We start from the raw sequence: 25,449 nt of genomic DNA, 5'->3' as shown, positions 1-25,449 counted from the left end.
GTTGCATTATCACATGACACACACACACTTCCCCATTCCAAGGTTTTACATATCATCAAATGTTTTCTGGCTGTTCCAGGAGCTAATTCCCTGTGCACACAGGCCGAGTGCTGGTACTTCAAGGTGAGCTGGTCCCTTCTTGACCCTCAAAAGCAACTTTCTACCAACACACAGAGAACAACTTCTTCCTTAAAACACCCCATGGACATCAAACACCTATTCAGAAGGTCAGCATCCCTGGTGGAAACCACACACTGTCAGCCCCTAATGCCACCAGTGCTGCTCAGCAAAGCAGCAACGGAAGGCAGAAATCCAGGAGCTTTGGTAAGACCAGGAAAACCTCCCTGGAATTAAACAGAGGCAAGATTTCAGCCAACAGATAGGAAACACAGGAAAAGGGCTGTGGGTTTGTGCAATGACCAATCTTGAGGCGCAGAAATCTTTCAACATTTGTCTGGAGTGCCTGTGAAAATGGTAATTATCTCCCCAAAGCAGCAAAGGCCATGGAACTTTATCCAGTGATTTATGTGGCTGCACTCAGCCCACAGGTAACTAAAATAAATAAACAAGCCCAAGATTTGCAACACTGTTCAAATAACCAGAAAGACGGTGATTCCTTATTAAGATGAGCTGGAGAATCCAAGAGAGACACACACAACAACCCAGCTCCTCTTCTCCCATCACGCTCACAACAGCAGGCAACAAGAACACTTACTAGTTCTTTGCATCTTTTATGCTTTTTCCTCACTTCATGCTCAAGGTTTTCACATTTTTTGCGCTTTTTCTTGAGTTCAAATTCCTGCAGGAAATGAGCAGAAGTAGATCAGCAAGTCCACACTCTTACAATGCCTAGGAAATTCAAGCCCAGCCTCTCAGACCCAGTGCTGCATTAGCTAATTTTGTTTTTTCACAAAAATCTCTTTGTGACAAACTTAAACAATGTAGAAACCAAGGGAGATTTTTTTTTTTTTTTGGAAATGTAGGAAAACTAAAAAACTTTTCAAGTGAAACAACTCTTTCCTCAAGCCTTTAATCTTCTGGAAACAGTTCTGTTTCCACTTGCACAGATTGTTCCTATTTGCAGAGAGCAGTATGGAGACAGGATGTGGGGGACAAAAAGACAGAGTTGTGCAAAATTTTCAGCTCTAAACATCAGCTGTGCTGTTTCAGCTCCTATTCTCATCCAAATGACACCTAACAGAGCACAGACATCCTTATGTACCTTTACCTGCAGCTACTCACTACCCCTCTTGGCTCAGATAGACAAGAGCTGCTAAACCTCCCTGTGAACTGTCCTAATTTGCTGGAAGAATTCCCAAGGGACACATTCCTCATCCCCATCTGTCCCCAGTTCAAGTAAGACTAAACCAAACAGCACAGAACCTACTGGCGTGTTTTCCTCTCATTTTAGTGTGACATATTCTGCTGCAAGCCCAGCACCTGGAGCTGCCACCCAGCAACACTCTCCCTGCAGATGGCCTGTGTTTTCCCACTGATTCCCCAAGTTTCCCACTTTTGCAGAGCAGCTGCACCTTAAAAAGACCTCAGTCCCTAAAATCTCTACCTGGGCGAAAAACCCAACAAAAATAAAGAAGTGTAGCATTCCCTCCCCCAAAACCAAGTTCACAACTCACCAGCTGCTGGATCTGTTTGCTGCTTTCTTGGCCTGTTATTGCATTTTTGGGAGGGAAATTTTCATGTCCTTCAGAGGCAGGTCCCAGTGGTTGCACACCTGATTCCACCTGGAAAAGATGCCAGAGAGCTCAGGGATAGCCAGGATTGCAGGGAACACTCCTGGCAGTGCCACCTGTGAGAGTAACACTCCCCATGAGACTCCTCACCCCTGAGCTGCACCACTGGGCACGGGGAAAGCTGGACAGGGATCTCTGTGCCACCAGAAACCTGTGCTGGGAGTCTCCTGGAGCCCAGTGCCAACCAGTCCAGCTTGACTGAGCCACCTCCACACAACAGTGGCCTCCAGGAAGCTCTCAGTCCCCAGTTCCCATTTGTGCCTCATCTAATGATTCCATGAGAGGCAGCAGCCACACTTCCCAAAGCAACAAAAAGATGGTCAGAAGGGAGAGAGCACAGCCCTCAAAGGGCAGGAATCAGTGAGGATGTCAGAGTCTAAAGGCAGGGAAGAGCAAACACTACCAAGAAACAGTGACCCACCTCAGCTGGAGCTGAGAAGGACTGGAAGGGCAGCAGTTGCCTGGATGATGTGCCACCACCAAACCAAATGAAACGATTTTCTGTACACAATTGTACACAAGTTTCTAAGAAAACGCCTTTTCATCTGGGCTACAGACAAGCAAACCTTTAATCCTCTAAATTTTCCCTCTCAACTGGTATTTGACTTGACATTGTCTGCCCAGAGTAATCCCTGACACCAGAGCAAGGCCCGAGACACACAGAAGAAAGAGGGCTTTGATAAATGCTTTAAACATTCAATTTAAAGTTACTTTTGCTAAACAGATTTTAGGGACAGAGCTAAGGATCTCTCTCAAACTGAACTGTCTATAAGAACAACTATAGAAGCCAAAAAAACACATAGTAACAAATCACCAAGATTAGATAATATTCACCCAAGGGTTCAAGAAAACCCCTCTGGCATGAACTGAATCTCTCACTTCAGCAGGAACTGAATCAAGACGTGCAGAACGTCACCTCTCCAACACTGCCCTAATACAAATTAACTGGAAGGTGACAACTGCCAAGTTTTAAGAGTATTCCAGAGTTTTAAGCATATTCCAGGGGGCAAATGTGGAAAGACAGACCAGTACACTTGACACCTGTTCTGGGCAGCCTGATTGAAATTGCAACAAAGATACAGCAGATGCTTGAAAAAACTTCAAATTAACTTATATTGGGGGTGGGGAGGGGGGAAACATTCACAAATCTATGAAGAGTTTTTCTAAGGTGACAGCAAGCGAAGGGCTGAAGGAGATCCAGCGGGAACCTGCTGGGGTGCTCAGGACACCTTCACACCTTCAGCTGCAGTGCTTAAACAGGTTTTGGCAGACACTGAGACACCACAGGGTGAGGGGGGGAGGTTTTTTTACTCGGGTAAATTATCTAATAAAAATGAAAGGACTAAAAAAAGGAGGGAGCAGGAACTGTGCTCTCCAAGCAGTGATGCAGCAGAGACAAACAGCGACGAGGCCCTCGTGACACCGAGAGATTAAAGAGACAAGTGATGGTTTAATAAAGCCCCAGTGCTCAGACAAAAAGGAGAAGAGCTCTATTGGGGAAGGGAGAGAAAACATCATTATGCCACCGTATAAATCAACGCCAGGACCCGGGACAGCCCAAAACAGCCCCAGCACAAAACAGGCGGGGAAAACGCACGAACGAAGGAGACAAAGATGCTAACACTGAATAAGGGGAGAGGCTGGAAAGAAAGAAACAAACAAACAAAAAAAATGGCTGAAGGAGAAGGGGGTGATAAATCCACGGGTGACTCGGAATGGGCGAGCGAGGAATGAATACATTCGACACATCTGCCGAGGGCCTGGGGCGGGGTGAGGGGGGGGGAAGAAACGGGAGCAGCTGGTGGAGCTCGGGGGGAACATCCCGAACCCGCAGGGGGGACTGGAAACTGCGGGGGAGAAACCGGGGGAACCCGCGGGAGCGAAACCCCGAGGAGCCGCCCCGGGGGCTGCGGGGGCACAGCGGGACCCGCGGCCCGGCCCCGCAGAGGCCCCGGCGGGCCCTGCCCGGGGTGGGGGGGGGGGGGGGTTCGGCCCCGAGGCGGCACCGCCACTGCCCGGACAGGCCCCGAGCCCGCCCGGCCCGGCCCCGGCGGAGCCCCCGCGGGGCGGCCCCGGCCCCGGCCCCACACACACCCCTAGCCCAGCCCGGCCCGGCCCGGCCCGGCTCGGCGCCCCCGGCCCGGCCTTACCTGGCGGCTGCGCGGCCGCGGCGGAGGCGGCGCCCTGAGGCGGCCCCGGATCTGCGGGGCTGAACCACTGCGGGCGGAGGGGACGGGCCGGGCAGGGCCGGGCAGGGCCGCGGTGGCATCGGGACCTGCGGGGCCTGGGCCGAACCCCCCTCCTTGTGCTGCCGTGGGGGTTCAGCCCTTTCTGCCCCGCTCTGCTGCGATCCCCCCCCCCCCCCCCCCGGAGCTGCCTCCAGCTCTGGAGCTGCTGGAGCGAGTCCAGAGGAGGCCCCGGAGATGCTCCCAGGGCTGGAGCCCCTCTGCTCTGGAGCCAGGCTGGGAGAGCTGGGGGGGTTCACCTTGAGAAGAGAAGGATCCAGGGAGACCTGAGAGCCCCTTGCAGGGCTTAAAGGGGATCCAGGAGAGCTGGAGAGGGACTGGGGACAAGGCATGGAGGGACAGGACAAGGGGGAATGGCTTCAAACTGACAGAGGGTGGGTTGAGGTTAGATAATAGGAAGGAATCCTTCCCCGTGATGATGCTGAGGCCCTGGCACAGGTTGCCCAGAGAGGCTGCCCCATCCCTGGAATTGTTCCCGGCCAGGTTGGACACAGTCTTCCACCACCTGGTCTATTGGAAAGTGTCCCTGCCCACGGCAGAGGTGAAATGAGATGAGCTTTAAGGTCCCTTCTGACCCAAACCATTCGATGATACAATGAAAGGGAAGCATTGCCCGGTTTCCTAGGCTGGAAAACGCAGAACGGGAGCCCCATGCCAGGGCAAAGGAGCAGGGCTGAGCCCCTGGCATGGCTCAGTGTCCCCACCACGTGCTGCCAGAAGCACCATGTCCCTCCTCACCCCGTGAGACCTGGAACTGGTCCCTTTGGAAACCAGCACAGCACCGATGTGTGTGGACCCAAACCACAACCCTCACCTCCTCCAAGTGAAACCCCCTGAGAACAGCAATGATGTGAGCAATTAAACAGCAAAACTTGCCGATGGCTGACCCACTTGTCTCACCTCCCTGCGAGCTCTCCCTCCCAGCGCCGGGTCTCCCATGGAGCCCTCTTTTGGCAGAGGTGAACCTTTGCTGCCGGTGTTCGGTCCCAGGCGCGGGGCAGCGCTCGGCACGGCACTACCCGGGCTCATTTTGGGGGGACGCAGACACTCCTTGAAATTCTTGAGGGCGATCTGCCTCTGCAGCCTCAGCACCTCCCGCTGGGACTCCCGCAGCAGGCGGTCGAACTCGATGACGTTGAGGCAGCGAGGGTCGTCCTACGGGAAAACAAACACAGTGCCGTGTCCCTGACAGGCTCCAAAAGCTGGGATAGGTCATGTTTAACACACGCTCTCCAAAGGAGGAGAGGCTGGTGGAACCCAGCTGATGTAGCGCACGCAGATTGCTGATTCCCGGGTCTCCAAAGCCTCAAAACTCACTTTGAATTCTTTATGCAAATACATTTTTCTTCCTGAAGATAAACCCCAGCCTGTAATGGTCCTGTAATGCTCCTGCAGCTCTCCCAGCACGAAGGGCTTTGCCAAGGATGTGCCATCTCAGCACGTGCCAGCAGGGAGCGTGGCAGGATAATGTCACATCACGTCCCAGCCAAAGCAGAGCTGCTTCCCCTTCTTGGTGTGGGTGCTGGCAAGTGTTGCAGCCCCAGCAGTCGGTGGTGAGGGCTTTGAGAGGCTGCAAGAACGAAGAACATCTGGGATTCGGTCAGTTCTCCCTCAGGATAATGTTTGGTTTTCAAAGTATTTGATTTCTCTCCTTGTCAGAGACAGTGATAGGCCCCTATCTTTGGCACCAGGGGTCACTCACATCCCGACCCAAACCCGGCAGCCTTTGAAGGAAACCAGCCCAATCTGACTCTCACAAAACTAGTGAGAATATGTCACCAGCTTGTTTTCATTCTTCAAAGGTTTTCAAGATTTCAGGCAGCTGAAGAGAAACACGTGCCTGCATGTCCACACATACAAAAGTGGGTTATGAAAGCCTGTCTTTACAAATCTGCTGCTGGAGGAGACATTGTTCAGTCCCCTGGAAAGCTCCTAAGCCAGTGAATTCAAAGCAGAATTGGTATCCAGGACAATTTTAATCTGTTTCCCCGTTCACTTCTTATTCCCCCTAAAAATAGCATGTGCTTTATATATACAAGCTGAGGAGAAAACCATGGTTACTCTCATGCTGCAAAGGGGGAAACTGAGGCACCGTTAATGGGAACTGATTATAGATGCAAGAAGTGAGCAGCTGGGCCTCCTCTGTGCCAGCCCCCTGTTCAGGCTCTCAGGGTAGTAGTTCTTTAAGCAAAACTGGCTGTGGCTGTGTATAAAATCTCCCTTCCCCCACCAAAAATAGGCAGCTATTCCCAACTGAGCCTCCGGAGCCTGGGGGAACAAGGGAGGAGGAAAAGAGCTCAGCCCTCCCCTCAGTTTCTATTATACCCATCCCCTGCAGCTGCCTCACTGCTCCCCCCACCTCTCCACCCCATGCTTCCAAGAATCCATCCTGCAAGAAATTGCAGCCTGGATTTACCCAGAGCTGGGGTTTGGTTGGAAGCCGCTCACCGGAGTGTGATCTCAGGAAATCATTTTATCCCATCCTGAGAGCCCTGGCTTTGCCAAAACAAGGCCAGTGTGTGCCCTGCTGCTGCAGGAAACTGAGTGGATCTATTCCACAGCTACTGAAAAATGAGTGCTGATTTAAGTACCCGAGATTAAAACTGATTTGGTTACAAACTCTGAGCGTGCCCATCATATCTCTGCATAAAACCCCCTTCATTGGCCTAATGCATTTTGCATGCTGCAGACAGATTAGGGGAATTTGGAATTTTAACTAGCTGAAAATTAAAATTTAATGAGCTTGCTTGAGAGAAAAATGGGGAAAACAAGATCAGAAAGAATGATCTCCTCTCTGGCTCTTTTCTCCATTGATTCCCTGCTTGTGCATCAGTGGTCCCTGGTGCCATGGCAAGTCACAGGGATGGTCTCACCTTTGGGGACAGGGTGGTCACCAGGTCACCCATGCCCTAGTAAGGCAGTGGCTGAATTTGTCACCCCTGAGGGTGGCACCCACGTGTATTTCCTTGGCCAGTAATGAATCCTGCTCGCCCGCTTTTGTCCCATTCCTCAACAATTTGTCACTCCCCTGTCCCTGGAAGGGTCAGGTTGCCCAGCACGCTCTGCTTGGAAAATCAGAGAGCTTTGGAAAGGATCTGTTCCCCTTCCTGTGGGGGCCTGCAGTGAGAACTCAAGGGATGGGAAAGAAGTTTCTCCTTGCTGACACCGTAGGGCACAGTCAGACCTGGATAAGTTTATCCTGTCGTTAAATGCCAAGAAGGATCAATGGAGCAGCTCTGTACAAACACCAAAAAAACCCCAATTATTCTTATCCTGACTAGATCCACGTTAAGACTGAGAATCCACCTTCAAACCTGTAGTTAAAAATGAACATATGGGGAGCTTGGGGACAAAAATAACGCTGCTTTCAGCAAGGAAGTATTTGTCACCTAGATATCATGTAAGTAGGGCAGGTAGAAATGCAAGTGTTCACTCGGCTCAGCTGGGGGCAGGGATGTAGGGTGGCACTTGGCACTGAAAATGTCCAGCATGTGAACAACAGATGTAGCTGATCTGCCCAAAACTTCACCACCTTGATTGGGAACCACCTCACCCAGCTGCCTGCAGAGGCTCCTTTCAGAGTTGTCACAGAGAAGTGCTTTGGAAGAGCAACACACACATGACCAGTTTTAAATTTGTGTCTCAGGATGAGCTGAATTATCCCTTTTATCCCACCGTTTCTGTCAGCACGGCCTGTGCTGGTGCTGAGGGGAAGGCAGATCACCAGACACAGCACTGGGGATGGTTTCATGAACACCCAGCCCTGGCTGGTGGTTTGTGGCCTTGATCACAGTCATCCCAGGATCCACTGAGTTATCACCAGTCTCGTGGTGGCTGTGAGTGCTCAGAAAGCTGCAGCTCAAGACATGGGATTTAGGCTGATTCTTGGGAACGTGCTGGTTGGCTTCCCAAAGAAACACTTTAAAAGGGGAAACGCTTCAAAAATGTTCCTACATCTTGGTTGAAGCTCAGCCCTGTGAAAATTCTGTGGCTTCTCAGGGGTTTCCAGGGGAGGGATTTTAGTTGCTGCTGAAAATGAATTCACAGAAGGACAACTGGGGTGTCCCCCAACACACTGTTAGAGGGGTCCAGATATTGTCTCTGCCACACACTCCCCAGTGTCCCCATTCAACTCACACATGAAATCCCTTCTGTTTTCAGCCTGCACTGAGGATTAATTGCCCTCACACCACTTTCCAGAGCCTGGTTTCCATCACTGCTGTTGCACAGCTCGTCCCAGCCCCTGAGTGATGCCCCACAAAGTGTCTCACCTTCCCTGCCAAGAGTTTAGCCTGCAGCTCCCGGCATTCCTGCTGCAGAGCTTCGATCTGCTTATCTTTGGCCAGGAGGGCACTGGCTTGCTCTGTCAGGTCCTTGGCACGCTGGCGGGCAAAGGCTTTCTTACACATCTCCAGGCTGGAGCCCTTCAGAGCCACTGGAGCAGTGACCTACACAGGGAGCAGTGGGGAGAAAGGTGTGTGGGTGATCCTTAACCACCAGCCCCCCACCCCTGGGTGTTCAGTCACCACCAGCCCCCCACCCCTGGGTGTTTCTTAACTACCACCCCATCACCCCAACAGCCTGGCCCCAAAGGACAGGCCTATGGAAAAGTGGAGGAGGAAGGGCTGGATGGAGAAGTGGGTCAGAGAAGAGGTGGGAAGGAGAAGGTGGCTCAGCAGGTGAGCTCAGTGGGTACAGCCAGAACAGGGGCTGCAGGCAGGGAGGAAGAGAGCAGAAAAACAGGAGATGAGGGCAGAAAAATGGGAGAAGGTAGCAGAGAAGGGAGGGGGAGGATGGCAGGAAAGATGAGCATGGGATAAAGGACAGAGATGGTCAAACCAGGAAGAGAAATGGAGCATCTGTGGGCTTCTAGGCAGCAGGGAAGAGCTTCAGCATGGTTGGGTGGAAGACAGAGGGAAAGGGAGAGGCAAGAGAGAGCCCAGCAAGGGCCAGCACAGCCAGGGAAGGAGTTGATGTTCAGCAGAAGAAGCAGGTCAGGTTCACATGCTCCCTGTGAGGAAGGGAAGAGCAGGGGTGGAGGTGACAGTGCTTCAGGGGGACCAGGCTAGTCAGGGACAGGCTCTGTCTGGCCAGCAGGAGCTGAGGCTGCCTGGCACAGCAGGCAGCTGTGGATGGGATTCCTCCCTGGGGTGGGCTTTCCCACTGGGTATCAGCACCACAGAGTGGGATGAAGGGGCAGCTCACACCCCCCTGCTCGTCCCAACACTCTGGGCAGTGAGGACACCTCCAGTCCTTGGCTTTATCCAACTTTTCCTCTCCCTGCCCAGCTATTTTCATCTGCACAAAGCCTGACAATCTGGAGAAGGGAAACCCTCCCCTGCCTGATCAGGATCTGCATCTTCTGTGCAAACTCCTCCTCCCCAGCTCTTCCCAAGCATCTCACCCATGTGCAGAAGCTCCATGGGACCTGTGCACCAGCACTGAAGGCAACCACTTCCAGATTAACCCCAGCTCCTCAGGGCTCCTCCCCTGCTCCTGCCTCCAGCCCACCCTCCACCAGCCTCAGCGATCTGAGCACTTGGACACCTTGGCCAGCACAGGAGCCCAGCAGGTTCTCCCAGGGCTCCCACAGGCCTTAAACTGTCACCACCCCAAAGTTTCACTGGGGAAACAAATAAACCAGTGTTTGTATAGGTGCTGGAGGGGCTGCAGAGCTGTTGGGTGTATATCAAATGGTTTCTCTTAACATAGTATCTGACAAGTCCATCTGTTGCCCTGCAAGTACCAAAACCCCGTGACAGACGGGCAGAACAGTGCCTGGGGACAGAGAGCCAGGAAAACCCCCTACCTTCCCTCCAACACAGCTTTCACTTCTTCCTTTCTTATCCTTGCTTTCCTTCCAACAGAAGGAAGGTTTTGCCTTGCTCCACTGCAATCCCTCCTTAAGAACCTGTGCCCAAGATCCCACACCCTACAAGCACCTCCTGCTGCTCCTGCAAAGTGTCAAACACTACAGGCTTCACAACAAGCTGCTGTTGGGTTGGAGAAAGCAAAACCCCTGTGGCTTGTGCAGCCCTGTGAGCGAGGTGTGGATGAGGCAGAGCTGTCTCTCACCCCTTCCTGTTTTGCTTCACCGCACTCCTTTTCTTATTCAAATCCTTCCTGTTTCTTTCTGGTGAAGTCAGATGAATTATTTTCATGACTTCAGAGAAAGCCGAATTCATTAACTTAAACTATCACCTTTTGGGAGGAAACCAAGCAGGAGGAAATTCCTCAAACCAGCTCCCTGAGCAGGAGCAGAGCAGCTGGCGATGGCTGGGCTTGGGCATTCTTGCAAAGCGTGTTTGCTGGAGGTTTAAGAAAAAGGAAAATAAAAGGCCATTCTAGCTCGGTGGAAGTAGCAAACAGAAGGTCCTGGTGACGAGGTGCTGCCCCAGCTCAGCTCCCCAGCCAGGGCAGGTCCCAGCACCCACCACTTTGAGGTTTGCCTCCTGCAGTTTCCGGGCTCTCTCCTCCAGGCGCTTGGCGATCACCGCCAGCTCCGCGTTCTTCCTCTTCAGGTGCTTCACCTTCTCCTCCGTCTGGGGAAAGCAGCTCCTGCGCTGCAGAACAGAAAGAGAAGCTGGAGGTGAAGCCCCTGCTCAGGAACCAATGTCCCTGGTCCTGCCTGACCTGTTCTAGAACTACCCAAACCATCGAATACCAATCTCTGTTGTTGCTGTTGCCTCTATTTTTGTTAATGTGACCTCTTGCTCCTTGTGAGATCCCCAGACCATCCCATGTGGTCCCTCTCCATTCACAACACACTCGTTGCAGGCTCTGCTAGGACTCAGCATGTCTCCAGCATCAGTGTATCCTGGCCACCCACCCTTTGGGCTTTCTCCTCCAAAGTCTTCCCAGTTTATTTCCCAGGGGTTACAGGACTCAGCACATCCCTGTGGATTTGTACTGCACCTCCAGGACAAGCTTATCCATTGTCTTTTCTCTCCTGACACCAAAGCACAAGCGGGAGGAAGTGACAAAGGACTTTATGATATTTGCAAAGCAAATTTCCTTCTTCTCCCTATTGATTCTGTTCGCTCTTAATCCCCTTTTATTTGTTATCTGTCCATTCCAATGAGCCGCCCCTCGCCGACGGCTCCTTCTCCCAAGGTCAAACCCAGATGTGTTGTGCTGTCTTTTCACATCAGCAGAAATGTCAGGTCAGCTGAGGCTCACGGTTATTTCCCTCCCTACCCCTGTGAGACCCCACCAAGGGTGGCTCAGCTGTAAGGCTGGGGCTGGTTTTTGAGAGCCCAATCTGACGGGAGCTCACACGCTCGTGCTTCGCTGCAACCGAGAGCACTGATAAGGGGTAACCCCGGGGTGCAGGCCACGCTGAATTTATGCTTTTGGTGTAAGAAGCTTATCTGCAATGTGCATTGTGAATGTGGTGATGGAAATCTGAAATGCTGAGCAGCCAAATCTGCAGGGACCTGGGGTGGCTGCATCCCCACACGGCGGGGCTGGGCAAGGGGTGATGCTCTCCAGGGAGGATTCAGGAGGGGAATATCCCCTCTTTGTACTTCCTGATGAGCCTGGAGAGCCAGGGATGGGGGAGCAGGGCAGAAGGCCCAGGCTGTGGCAGCCTGGCTTGGTGTTGGGTGCTGGGGTGCAGCTGGGGAGGATCAGGGTGCTGAGCTTCAGTGGGAGCAGGGGGCAGTGCTGCACTGTCACCCTGAGACCAGGCCGAGTGAATCAGTGTTTCTGCTTTTCATAGAATCAAATATATTTAAAGAGGAAATAAGGGCGACTTCCCCTCCCCTGCCTGGCTCTGCTCTGCAGCTCGAGGAAGAGGTCCAGCTCGAGCTGATGGGTGCAGCATGATGGCACCAAGAGCATCCAGACCCTCTGTCCCCTCTGGCCCTGCCCAGATGATCCCGTGCGTGGCACCTCTTGGAACTGGCAGCAGACAGCAGCTCGCCCTGCCCAGGACTCCCCCTCCCTGTGGAGCATCCCGTGTCAGCACCCAGCCAGGGTGCAGGATGTGCCCTGTGCTCACCAGCAGGCTGTTCTCCTCGGCCAGGCTGGAGCAGCGGTGCTGCAGATCCTCCAGGGCACTCAGGAGCTTCGTGTTCTGGCTCACGAGGAAGCCGTAGTCAGCCCCGCTCTGCAAAACAGCACAGGAGAGGCACAGCGGGGCTCCACCTGCCCAGCAAGGGGTCCTGCAGGTCCTCAGGGCCTCCCCTACCCAGTAAAGGGTCCTGCAGCACCTCAGGGCTTCACCTGCCCAGGAAAGGGGACCACAGGTCCTGCAGGTCTGCAGGGCTTCACCTGCCTGGGGCACAGACCACAGGTCCTGCAGCACCTCAGAGTGTCACCTACCAAGAGCAGGGGCAGAGGGGTCACAGCCTCATGCCCAGCCCAGCCCTGCAGTGAGCCCAGCTGGCTGTGCAGGGGGCTGGCAGGGTCAGGGTGCAGGCAGCAAAGGGGCACGGTGGGATCTGGGGGCCAGTTTCAGGAGATGAGGGACTACATGTCCCTCTGGGGGACAACTGGCCTTTGGCTTCATACCCTGTGGGTGACATTTGCCATCTCCACGCGTTCAACTTCCACCCAGAGAGAAAGCCCAGACTCTCCTGGAATCCTCAGCCGTGGCACCATCCAGACTGGCTCAGTGAAAGCCTGGCAGGAGCCGAGGGGCAGAGCAAAGCCACTGACACTCCAACACGTGGCTGCTCCCCACGGCTGGGGGACCCCGTGGCCTCCAACACCACTGGAGGATCTGGAGGGGACCAGACCTCTTGAGCCATTTCCCCATCCCAGCTCTCCTGTGGAGCCCCCCCAGAGCCAGCCCCAGCTCTGCCCTCTCCGTGTCAGCTCCGGAAGAAGGCGACACGCCGGATTTTTTTGCAAAACACCAACTTGGTTTTGTCACATCAAAAGCAGCAGCAGCAGCAACAGCAGCTCTGCTGGGAGCTGTATATATAGCTCTGTGGTTACTGCTTCCTGCCCAGAGCAGCTCGGCACAGGCTCCCAGGCAGGATTTCTGTGTGTTAGCAAAGCTCGGGGCAGAGCTGTTGCCTCACAGCTGCCATATGGCAGCAGCACCCCGTGTGTCTCGGCAAGATCCAGCCAGATGTTTTCCCAGCAGCCAGGCAGGTCTTGCAGGACCTGCTCCCAGTGCCCAACAAGACCCTGCTGAAGGGCCATGACCTCCCCAGTGCACAGAGGCTGTGAGGGAAACATCCCTTGGCTCCCAAAGGAATGTCACCCAAGCTTTCTGGGGAGCAAGAACTCAGACAGGAACCCAGCTCTAGGAGGTGTGAGACCGGGTAAAACTCATGACACTTCTGGACAATGCTGTATTTTGGTTTCTCAGCTGTGTCCATTGGATGAATGTAGCAGGAGACCAGTCCCACAAAGTCCACCCCCAATCCCTTGGCCCGTGGCTCTCCCAGCCCCCCACACCTGGATGGAAATGCCTTGGCAAAGCAGGGAAGGAAAAGACAAGCAAAGGAGGCTGAAAATAAAAACCCTCAGAAGATGATACCCAGCCCTCCCCATCAGCCTCAGGTGGCATCCCCAGGGCCCACCAACCCCCGAGACACCAGGATGTGGCATGCCCTGAGCAGAGTGGTTTGTAGGCAGAGGCTGTTGGCAGAGTGGTTTGTAGGTGTCCACCCTGCAGAAATCCCAGGGTTTGAGTGACATGTCCCATGGAGAGAGACTGTACTCCTGTCCACATGTGGGATTTTTCTCCCCTGGGCACAAAGGTGCTGTTGCTGCCACCATTCCTGGGGACATCACACCTCCAGCGAGTTGGGGTTGTTCTTAGGGGTGGTCAGGGTAGGCCCAGGAACCAAGGAGCTCCCCAAACTCAGCATCCTGGCAATGCCAAGAAGCTCCCCTGGGAGCCCTGTGCACAGCTCTGTGCCCAGCACCAGATCCTGTGGCATCAATCCCATCCCTGCAGCTTTACAGGGACAGTGAGGTGCCCCAGGGAGCCATTCCCCCAGCTCCAGGAGCAGCAAAAGCCCTTCTTCAGGCTGGGAATCCATGCAGGGGGCACTGCTGGTGCTACAAGGGGGGACAGAGCAGGGTGGGTGCACAGGGAGGGGGGTCCTACCAGCATCTCCTGTGCCGTGCGTGGCAGCACCTTGGGCTGGTTCCCTGCTGCCATCCCCAGAGCCAAGCAGTCAGCTCCTGGGAAGAAGTCAAAGGGCATTATTTCCACCTCCTTGCCCCTGCCAAGAGGCCTCAGAATTCATGTCTGTGGTTGCTAGCACTGAGCGAGGGTGAGCACACTGAGCCAGCAGCCTCTGTGCCTGGGATGGGAGCTGGAGAGCTTTCCTGGAGGAGCTGATGTGCTCCTGCCTCTCCCCACCAGGCAGCCAGGACCTCTGACATCGACAGCACAGAGCTTCTGCAGAGGACAATCAGCATTTCCAGCGCGGCAGGGGGATCTTTTGGGGACCTGCATCCAAATTTCTGCATTTAAACCCCCATTTCTGTAGCCATAAATCATCTTCCTTGGGGCAGGATGCAAAGGCTCACAAGTACTCACCCCCACCCTGCCAGGCTGTCCCCAGGTCAGCCCAGGTTTCGTGTCACGACTCCTGAGCCCATGACATGGAAAAGGCTGGGATGTCCTTTCCCATTCCCCAGGGAGCAGGAGAGTGTGGCTGTGTGCTCCAGGCTGGGGCCAGGCACTCGGCCAAGCCTCCCGCTGCCAGCACGTCCCTCTGTGGCCACAGATCCTTGGGGCTCTGCCCAGAGAGGCACAAGGGGCATCTGCAGCGAGAAGACGTGGAGGCAGGAGCTCGTCGCTGTGCCAGGATGTCTGTCCCACACCGGGACCTCAGTGCCCGGGAAAGCTCTGCCAAACCTCCCCCTGGGCTCTGAGCCGGCGCTGGTGCGTCAGCTGAGCCCTCCTCCCAGAGTCTGGAGCCGAGGGGCTGTCTAGACGTCATCCCACGCTCATTAAACATTCATTTCCTATAATGAAATGGCTTTTAATTTCCGAAGCGCTCCGCTGTTCCTCAAGGATCCCGCTCCGCACGGCGCAGCCGCGCTCGCCGCTCCCACGGCGCCTTTCCCGGGGAGCTGGAGGAGATTGTTGGGCAGGAGAGGCAAGAAGAGGCTCCCCCCCAAGAGTGACTCAGCCCGATGAAGTGTCCGAAGTGTCAGCGGGAGCCAAAATCCAAGCACACGCCTCGGTCAGGGAGGTTTCAGCGAGCAGAGGCAGAGCTGACACCACGGGGAGGGTCTCCAGGCAGCCACACGCCCCGGGTCGGGAATATCCTCAGCCACTAAAAAAGGAACCCAAGTGACATGTTCTTTGGCCACGGGGAAAGTTTCTGCAGGAACAGAGCAGCAGGGATGCTGAGGGAGGAGAGCAGCTGGCACACGGCTTTGAAGCCTCTGCTACACGGGAATTGGCAAACATCTGTCGCCTCTTTTGGCAGGTAGAGCCCAAAATACAGTTTCTCCGGGGTGCGTGAGAACAGCAAACAAAGAGAAGCCTCAGCATGGAAGCTGCGAGAGAACTGCTGCTTTTTCACCTGAAAGCTTCAAAAGGACACGCAGAGCTGCAGCAGCTTTTGCAGGGAGAGGTGCCCAGCCAGGCTGCTAAATGGGTCACGCAGGCAAAATCCCTCTCTGGAGCAGCCAGAATCCAGCACAGTCCTGAAAGTCCTGTGGAAAACTTGCAGGAGGCCGTTGGGGGACAGTAAATCACACGTGGTGAGGACGACAGGAGCTGCCTGAACCCGGCTCTGCAATGCGGTTTTGGGCACAGCCTGGCACAGACCAGCCCCGGTGGCTTCCCCCTGTCAGCCCTGGGGAACTGCCACAGCCTAAAGCCAGCCTTGCTTTAAAATCCCTGTGGAGAGCCAGAGAGGGAGGAGGGATTTACCAGGTGGCGGGCTCGTGGCTGATTTTAAACCGTGCCCAGTTTGAAGGTGTATAACCCACACACAGTTTGAAGAGGAATAAACCACACGTAATTGCAGGATGTCCCTGCAGTGACTTCCCATCTGCAGCCCAGCCTAGTCCAGCTGCTGGGTTTGCTTTGCAAAAGCCACCTCTGAACACCAACCCCCCTCTGCAGGCACCTTCCCAGGTGAAGTTATCCCAGCTCTCCTGCTACCCTGGATATATTAAATCCACCACGAATCCTTCATTTGAAATCATTGTCACCAAGCCTCCACCACGTCAAAGCCCTTTAGCAGCTCGTTCCACCTGACTCTGGTAATTAGCTCCCTTAACTTCTCAATCCTCCCCTGCTTGGAAATGAAAGCCTGTCATTGCCAATCCATTTGCTCCTCTTCCGGCCCGTTTCAAGGGAATCGGCCACCTCACAGAGCAGAGTTATTTTCCATAGGCTGCTCCTCTGCAGTGCCCTCACTGCCTGGCAAAAGCAAGACAAAAATAGCATCACCTCCTGTTCGGTCAGTGAGCAGAGCCAACCCCGCCGCCGGCACAGCGAGGGGCAGGACCATCCCTGCTGAGGGAAAAGGGACAGTGCTGTCAGAGGTGTGGGAGAAGGAAGAGCCATCCATTCCTGTGATGAGGCCATGGTCATCCTGCCACTCCCCTGACAGGCAGCCTGTGTCCCACTGAGCTTGTTCTCCTTCCTCCCTGAACTTGGCGCCGGTTCCTGCTTTCAGACACGAACGTCTCCCTTCTGCCGTTGACTTCAGGGGCACTTCCCCACAGCCCCGCGTGTTGCCAGCTCCCCTTTCCACCAGTCAGCACTTTTTCCTGCTGCCCATCCCTCTCCCAGCCTACTACTCGCCCTTATTTCTGTGATTTCCTCATTTGTCTGATTTTTATCGCCCCGTGTCACAAATTCACGGAAGAAAAAATCCATCCAAGGCTATTAACTTCAAAAATCCTGCCTCCAGCGTGGGGAGTGCTGGAGCCATGAATTGGAAGATATTGAGGGGGGTATTCAGATGAACAGTCACTGTATATTTGCTGTTCCTTACATTTCCCCAGGCTTTCTCTCCTGCAAACCCTCTGACCACTGCCAGCTCTTCATATGCTCCTCACGGGGCCTTTAAAATGAGATGCAGCTAAAACTGGAGCCTCACAAATTCGGGTCCTCTCCCTCTTTAAACTCTCTGTGGAAGCACCATTATCAATCCCAGGAAAACAAACCCAGCTATTCCAGGAGGAGGAAAATCCGCTCAGTGCCCTGATGGCCCTGGCTCGCTGTCCTTTGATGAGCTCAGCTTCTCCAGCCTCCCCAGTCAGGGAGGAATTAATGTTCCTGCAAAACTGAGGCAGGGAGGAATGTGAGTGGAAAATAAGCCCTCCAGGCGGAGGATCAGCTCTCCAAAATCCAAGGCTTCAGCCGGGTCCAGGGTGCACTGCAGCACAATTCCTCACCTTCACCAGCAAATCCAAGAGACGGGAGGATTTGCAAGGAGATGAGAGAAAATGCCACTAAAATTCCTCCTGGCTTCTGGGAGGGTGGCTCTGAACGGCTCCCAAGGTGCTGCACATGTGATTCTTCACCCCTCACAGCCAGAGAGAAATCAGGGCAGGCAGTGGGGAGGAAGGGAGGGTTTGGAGAAACCCGAGGATGGAGCCAGTGGGAAATGGTGCTGCTCAGGGTGCAAGTGCCCATCTGGCCAAACACTCCTGGTCTCCTCACTGCTCATTTTGCTTCTGGCCCTGCTCTCCTGTGGGCTGCAGAGAGCTGGAACTGCTCCCAGCTGGACACTGCCTACCCAGAGCAGAGGCCTGGCAAGGTGTGTGTGGCCCCAGCCAGGCTTTGCCCAGCTGTGACCCAACACTCTCTCTCGGTGTCAAACACCAATTGTTTTGCAATCCCAGGATGTGTGAGGCCACAAACTGCAGCTGATCCATCAGATAACTTGCAGCAGGGGGTTGTGCAACACTCCTCAAGTACGACATCACCCTCCTGCCCTTGGGTCACTCTGTGACCTCTGGGCACCCCCGTGTCCCCTGCAGGCTCTTTCCCACCTACACACCTGGTGAGAAAGGTTTTGTAGGGCAAAAAGCAGGTGCAAAGCCTGTTCTGCCAACCACCCTTTTAACATCAGGTTACAAGTGTCTCCTGTCTCTTATCAGCCTCCAGAAAGATTTGGCCAAGCTCTGGTAAAGCAGGACTGTGCTCCATCCCCACCACACTCAGGGGACAGTTAATGGTGTTGGTGTTTCACTGCTCAGCCTGGGAATGTGTGAAAGCCAGGCTGTGCCCCAAAAAACCTGGCTTGGCTGTAAAACTCAGAAGCCAAGACAGCTAAGCTGCCTTCCCCCCACCCCCTCCACTGCAGAACTTTCTGGGTGCTGCTGAGCAAATCACTGAATCTGCACAGAAGCAGCTCATGGAATGGCATTACCACTAGGAAAAATAATTAAAAAAAAAACCACACACACACACAAAAAGAAGCAAAATGTAGAAGATGTGGGAAGCAAATGTGTGAACAACTTCAGTGCAAACACAGAAAGACTTTGCAACCTCTGCTGCTTGTGTACTCATGCACATTGCCAATCATGTGAGCTAAAACATAAGCATTGGCATCCTATAGATATTTTGGGTTTTTTTTGTTGCTTAGATGTGAGCAAAGGTCAGTCTGCAGCTCCCAGCACTGCAGGCTCAGGCCCAGACCACCCTAAGGTCTTTATGGAGCATCTGGACTCTCTTTGGATGCCACGTGTCAGATAATTCTATTTTGTGAGCACGCAAAAAAAAAAAAAAAAAGCCCCCAAAAACAAAAACCCTGGGGAAGAATGATAAAATTGAGTGCTTTCCAGGTTTGCTATTTGATGGCTGGAGTGGGGGATGATTGTTCTCTGGTATCTCATCTTTCTTGTAACAGAAACTCTAATCCAAAGAAACACTCCCAAGCAAGTCGTGAGACTTCTGGCTTCACCCTGGGAAGCCATGGAGCTGCAGGTCAGTAAATCCCCTGCCCATACAGAAGTGCCTCAGCCCTCTAACAGGATCATGGCTTGGAAAGTCACTTCCCACCAGCAGCAACATCCATGGTCACAAGTCTCCTTTCTTTGAGTGGAAGGACTGGATTCCCCACCATGCTCAGCTCTGAAGAGGCAAACGTGCTCTTCCACCTTAGAGGGCATGTCAGAGAGCTGGAGGGGCAGATTTGGTGTGCACAGCAATTTTTTTTCCCCAGAAATCTGCTCTGCAGTTGTCCTCCACCTCTTCCTGTTTTCCAAATCACTTGAAGTTTCCCAGGGCCAAGAGAGCCTTTTCTTTTGGGTCACATTGGCTGAAAACTTGCTCTGGTTCCGAGGCTTTGGCATGATTAGATATTAGGAAGGAATTGTTCCCTGTGAGGGTGGGCAGGCCCTGGCACAAGTGTCCCAGAGAAGCTGTGGCTGCCCCATCCCTGGAAGTGTCCAAGGCCAGGTTGGAGCAACCTGGGCTAGTGGAAGGTGTCCCTGCCCATGGCAGGGGTGGAACTAGATGAGCTTTAAGGTCCCTTCCAACCCAAACCATTCCATGATTCTGTGTCAGAATCAGTTCCTTGCCCCTCTTGGTAAAACAAGAACTCACTTGGGGTATTTGTAGGATTTTGTGCTGGGCTGGGAAGCCCCAAATCTCCAACAGCTTTAACAAGAGATAAAGGGGAAAATCATCCCCTTGCACCCTCTCACAGAGCCAGAGGTGCTGCTCAGTGATCCATAAGGAAACATGAATGGCAGGAGCAGCAGCAGACACACCAACTGATGCTCCAAAGGGTGGTTTCCCAGAGCTCTGAGCAGATGGCTGGGATGCAGAAGGCCTGCGCTCACAGCAGGGGGAGGGCAACAAGGCTGCAGCACTGCACGAGCCATTTCCCTTCATGTTATTCCTGCAGGAGGGAACGTTACAGCCAGAGGACACCAGGGAGCCAAGACACTTGGGAGGCCCCTCAAAAATGTCCAGAGGGTGATCCTGGGGTGAAGGATCACAGTGTGGTGATGAACGACACCAACATGGTGGGACAAGCCCTGTCCCCAATCCCATTTGTCACCACCAGCCCAGAGGAGCCAAGGACAACGTGAGGAGGGAAAGGCTGATGTCCCTGATCCTCCACATCCCTGGCCAAGCCATTTGGATGTGTCTTTGCACAGAGGGCACGAGCTTAATTAGAAAAAAAAGCCAAAATGAACATTACCTTCCCCTTCACAGCCTCACTTTGCCTTGTTTTCCACTCATTCCTGGCAGGCAGACACCTGAGGGGGGCTGTGCATCCACAGCGCTGCAGCAAACAGCACTAAGGCATTTGCGTGAGGCTGAGCACTGCCAAGCCAAGAAAAATTAATTTACTCAGGTTTTTAGCAAGATAGAACACAATCTTCTGATTGGGATTGCGGGAAATGGTCTGTACAGCACGAACTGGCTCCATTGCCCAAGATCTTCTTGTCCCACTGGCATCTTTCATTCTGCTGACCTTACCCTGCCTAGCCAAGGGTGCAGCTCTACACACCCTCAGGCATTAAATTAACAGTTTTCCAGCTTTGCCAGAGGAAAATGTGAAGCTCCTGAAAGGCCACAAATTCCTGCAAAAGACTCTGAGCTTATCATTAAATGCAGCTTGGCCTGAGTGCTTGACATGGGGGATCTTTACCAGCACTTTAGAATTCTTCCCATGTCTGTGCTTTGTGTTATTAAGCCCCACTGGGACCAACAGGTTTTTTTTGTGGATATTTAAATTCCTCCTCACTGGAGGGCTCCTTGGTTTAAGCATTTTCAGTCGGGTTTTATGGATTTATTGATATGCTCAGTTCCACATGACCTCAAGGGAAGCTGAGGCTTGGCTTTTAAGAAATGCAAATCCAAAGCAACCTCTGGAGATTGAGGAGGAGCCACGAGAGCCAATTCAGAGCACCCAAAGTGTGCCCCTTGCTCGTGTGGTTCCTGGGATGGGAACAGGGATATGGTCAGCAGCTGAGCTCATCCCTTCCATGAGTGTGGCTGGAAAGACTGTGGAGATGAGTAATTCTGGAAGGGCAGATGCAGGGAACATGCAGAAAGTGAATGACCTTGCTGCTCTCCCCTCCTCCAATGCACCAGGAGGGAATGCAACTTTCCTTCAGCAACCCACTCCCAGACCACCCCAAATTTTCCAGGGCCAAAGCAAATCCCACTGGAGCAGCATCCCATAGGAGATGCAGGCAGCTGAGGTCTTGTGGGAAGTGCTCTAAAATCCATCTGACAGCACTCTGGGAACTTTCCAATTCCCAGCCAGACTGTATCTGTGCCACTGTAACCCTGCTCTTCCTACACACACAACGTTTTTCTCCTCCTCTGGTATTCATTATTTGGATTGGGATCCTAACCCTGCAGTGCCTGGAGATTCTCAGCAGGAAAGTCATTTCTTACCTCCTGTGTCCACACAGAAATTTTGGAGAGCAGGACCATGTGTAAGGCTCAGGACAAGGATATGCTTGTGACAGCCCCCAGGAGGCATCCAGTGGTGCCATGGTGGGACACACTGCTCTGCTGAGGAACTGGGAAACCCTGCAGTGCCTTGGAGGATGCAGGGGCATGTGGAAAATGCATGGGAAGATGTGGACACAAGCCTCAGCAAGGAAAATTCCCAGCAGACCTATGCAGAACATTCCTCTCCACGGGAATGCTGCAGCTTTGGGACAGGGTAGGAGAGGTGGTGCAATCCCAGCCCCTGGAGATACTCAACACCTGCCTGCTCAGGATATGATCAAGGCTCTGGAACCTGCTGAGGGCAGGGGCTGGATGGGACACTCCAGAAGTGTCCCCAGCCCACCCCTCTTACTCCAGATATTCCTTGCCAGCTCCCAAACGGGAGAAGGGCAAGAGCTCTCCATCCTCTGCACCCAGGAGGGACCCAGGCAAGAAAGCCAAGATGAACTTGACCTACAGACAGTCTTAATGTCTGTCCCTGCTGTGTCCCTGAGGGGATGGCAGAGCAGCAGCAGCAGCAGAGGCCGGGACACACGGCAGGAGCTTCATCATAAAATCAACATCTTTAATGAGCTCTGTCAGTGAGGAGCCCTCAGGAGGCTCTTCCCCACACCAGGAGATTTCTCCCTGCAGGCAGCTGTCCTGTTCACAGAGTGCAGCTCTGACATCCCAAGGACAAATGTCCTAAAGCAAGCCCAGCTCCAGACACAATGCATGTCCCAGCCTGGCCAGGGGGAGCTGTGTTTTGGAGGGGAGCTGTGTGAGCCCCCCCCCCAGCTCCAGCTGTGTGAGCCCCTCCTTCCCTAGGAAGTGGATTGGAGGATGTGGCTCCACAGCCCAGCAGCACCAGCCCTTGCTCTGCTGTGTCTGGAAGCCTTTCCCATCCCTAAACCCACTCGGCTCCAGGAGGAACTGCTGGATTAATTTTTTCTTTCTTCAGGAAAAGACAAGGTAACCTTTCTAGGGATCAAGGCCAGTGTTAAGGATGGTACTGCCATGGTACCACCAGCCCCACCACGGTGCCACTGCAGCAGTGCCACGGTACAGCAGAGTGACACCAGGTCCCACAGCACCACCCCAGCACCACCAGTGCCACCAGTGCCACCACAGACTATGATGGTACTGCCATGGTGCTGCCTCAACCCCATGGGAGTGGGAAGGGAAATCGGAGTCACCCACCCAGCCAGGAGCCTCCAGGATCACGGGCAACACTCAAAGCAGCCCAAGGACTGAGCCAAACTGTCTGGCACGTGCTCAGCAGTCACCACCATAGACACCAAGCGGGGTCCTCACTCCCTCTTCCACCACCCCTGGATGCACAGCTGGATCACGGGGGACCCACTGCAGGGATCATCTAGGGCTGGTGCACAGCCCCCTCCCCACAGGTGCTGTTCAGCTACTGGAGCACCCACAAACACCCCTCTGAACCAGCCACCTGCCCCTCTGCCACTCCCAGCCTTCCCACACAGGCTCCCACCAGGAAGCAGCACCAATTCTGGCTCTCCTGAAGGAAAGTGTCCAAGGCCAGGTTGGAGCAACCTGGTCCAGTGCAAGTTGTCCCTGCCCATGGCAGGGAGTGGAACCAGATGATCTTGAAGGTCCCTTCCAAGCCAAACCATTCTGGGATTCTCTGAAGACAGTAAGTCTGGCACAACCAATTTGACTCTCGGGGTGCAAAAGAGGGGTGGGAGCAGAAATCCTTCCCATTCTGCAGCTCCAGTTTTTGGCTGAGGTGCCTCTGGCACAACCAGGGCTGGGGTCAGAGGCAGCCCAAGGGTGCCTGGTTCAATGTGGCCTTTCCCTAAACATCACAATAAACAGCCCTTCAAAACAGACCCGTAAGAAACTGTGCTGGGCTGAAATCCTGCTGTCCCTTGATGTGTTTCCAGCGGTGCCCTTCCTCCCTCAGGCAGCTCCAGCTGGGCTCAGCTGCACAGCACAGCCTGCTCAAAACCTTCCTGCTAAACCCCAGCCCGCTCTGCTCAGCCCCTCTCCCTCCTGAAGGCCAAAAGCTGATTTCTGTCCTGTTTTAAGAGCACCCCCAGATCCCAGGGGACCCCAGGAAGATGGCTAATGTTCCCCATGGGAAAGAAGGGCAAGCTGCCCTGAGCAGGGTGAGCTGATGAACTTTTGTGACCTGGGTGGAGGAGGTGAGACCCTGAGGAGCTGTTTGGGCTGTTTTTAGGGAGATGCTGCAAGGGGCTGATGCTGCACTGCCCCGAGGTGCCCAGGGCAGCCCTCAGGGACAGGGTCCTCCTGCAGTGAAGGTGCCCCAAGCCCTCAGGGGCTCCCTGGAGTGGAGAGGGGATACTCTGGAAGGGGGTGACAGTGACAGTGAGTGAATCGTGTCCCTGCCACGACCTGCATACAGAGCCTTTGATGCTGCCGGAGCGAGGAGATGCCGCAGGCACGGCTCAGCTGGGCTGGTGCAGCGGCTGTGTCTGCTCCGGGTGGGCTCAGCGAGACCCCGCACCAGCTCCAGCGCCTTCCAGGCAGCTGGAAATCACTATGGAAGGCCAGCGGAGGCAGCAGCTCTTTCTCTCCGGGGGTGCGTGGCAGCGGCTGTGGCAGCTCCCAGCCCACGGGAAGGTTTTGGGGGTGGCTCAGCCGCAGCCCAGCGCACCCACTGCCCGTGCCCGTCTCGTACCGAGGCAGCATCCCCGCGGTGCCTCGATGCCTCTCGCAACAAAATGAGCCAACGCACCGCCACCCCCGCCTTACCTGGGGGGGTCTGTCCGTCCGCTCCATCGCTCGCAGCGGTCTTATGAGCTCCGGTGCGGAGTGAACCCGCTGCGGGTCCGGCGGGGGGACGCGGGGGGTCCCGGCGGACTCTTCCTGGGGATGGGGTGCTCCGTCCCGCTCCGATCCCGTGGGAAGCCGGCAGCCGGCCGTGTCCCTGTCACCCCCCGCGCCGTCACGCGTGTCCAGCTCCGGGCAGGCGGGGGCGGCGGGGGCGGCATCGCCCGCGGCGGGGGCAGAGCTGGGCACCCCCCGCTCCGGCTCCTGCATGGCTGGGGCAGCGCTGGGCTCACTCCGCTGCGGGCAGGGCTCCGCGGGGCTCCGGGAGCCGGCACGGGAGAGCCGAGGGCATCAGGGCGGCGGCGGCGGCGGCGGTGGGAGCAGCCCGGGCCGCACTCCCCCGCGCCGGGGCCGGGGCCGGCGGCAGCAGCAGCATCCCCGCACCGGAGCTGGCTCGGTCCCGCACCGGGGCTGGCTCGGTCCCGCACCGAGAATAGCTCGGTCCCGCACCGGGAGTGGCTCGCTCCCCGCAGCCCCGTGCGGTCGCTGCTCCCGCCGCCCTCAGCCCCCCGCCGCCCCCGGCCCCATGACGTGGCGGAGGGGCCGGGGGAGCTGGCAGCCCCTCAGCCCGGGCAGCCCCCGCCGCAGCCGCTGCCGAGTCATCAATACGGAGCCGGGCCGGGCCCCGGGGGGGCTGCGCCGCGCCCCGGGCCGCCAATGGCGGCGGCTGCGCCGGTTTCCACGGCAACGCTGCCGGAGCGGGGTCTGGTGCCTATTGATGAGGCGGCGGCAGAGGGCGGGGGGGCGGACGGGCCGATCCCAGATCCCCCAAAACCGCAGCATCCCCCCCCCACCCCGCACCCCGCCGGCATCGGGGTTTGGTACCGCACCGGCCCCAGCCCCTGCTCGGCTCTGCCCCGGGGATGCTCATCTCTGCCCTGGGATGTCTCTGCTTCAGGGATACCCTGCTCTGCCCCACGGATGCCTGACTTCGCCCCGCGGATGCTCAGCTCTGTCCCAGGATGCCCATCTCTGCCCCAGAAATGCTCAGCTGTGCCCCAGGACTCCTGGCATTGCCCCGGGGTTGCCCCAGCTCTGCCCCAGGGATGCCCAGCTCTGCCCCAGGGATGTCCTGCTCTGCCCCAGCAATGCCCAGCTCCTCCCTGGTCATACCCATCTCTGCCTCATGGATGCCCAGCTCTGCCCCAGGGATGCCTGGGTCTACTCCAGGACTCCTTGTTCTGCCTTTGTCATACCCAGCTCTGCCCCGGGGATGTTCACACACCTTCCCTCTGTGTGAGCTGAACCTCAGCCCCTCACTGACACACTGTGCTGGAAACAACCCACT

General features: G+C 55.2%; 1 protein-coding gene across 6 annotated transcripts in view; it reads right to left on the bottom strand.

The window, feature by feature from the left end:
- Positions 1-24,510, bottom strand: part of TSPOAP1 (TSPO associated protein 1) — a 60,450-nt gene extending 35,940 nt beyond the window's left edge. For all 6 annotated transcript variants that reach the window (XM_027896289.1, XM_027896290.1, XM_027896291.1 and 3 more), the window contains exons 1-7: positions 24,084-24,510; positions 12,000-12,107; positions 10,432-10,560; positions 8,269-8,445; positions 4,898-5,152; positions 1,635-1,742; positions 716-799 (exon numbers count right to left, since the gene is read on the bottom strand). In XM_027896289.1, coding sequence (XP_027752090.1) covers positions 716-799; positions 1,635-1,742; positions 4,898-5,152; positions 8,269-8,445; positions 10,432-10,560; positions 12,000-12,107; positions 24,084-24,371 — 1,149 coding nt within the window. In that variant the 5' untranslated portion in view covers positions 24,372-24,510. The remainder of the gene's footprint in view (positions 1-715; positions 800-1,634; positions 1,743-4,897; positions 5,153-8,268; positions 8,446-10,431; positions 10,561-11,999; positions 12,108-24,083) is intronic.
- Positions 24,511-25,449: the final 939 nt, after the last annotated feature.

The sequence above is a fragment of the Empidonax traillii genome, unplaced genomic scaffold, assembly GCF_003031625.1.
Source record: "Empidonax traillii isolate 1590-97213 ecotype Southwest subspecies unplaced genomic scaffold, ASM303162v1 scaffold492:size733235, whole genome shotgun sequence".
In the NCBI taxonomy this organism is placed as follows: domain Eukaryota; kingdom Metazoa; phylum Chordata; class Aves; order Passeriformes; family Tyrannidae; genus Empidonax; species Empidonax traillii.
The sequence above is the reverse complement of the archived record's forward strand: the minus strand, read 5'-3'. Positions and strand labels throughout refer to the sequence as shown.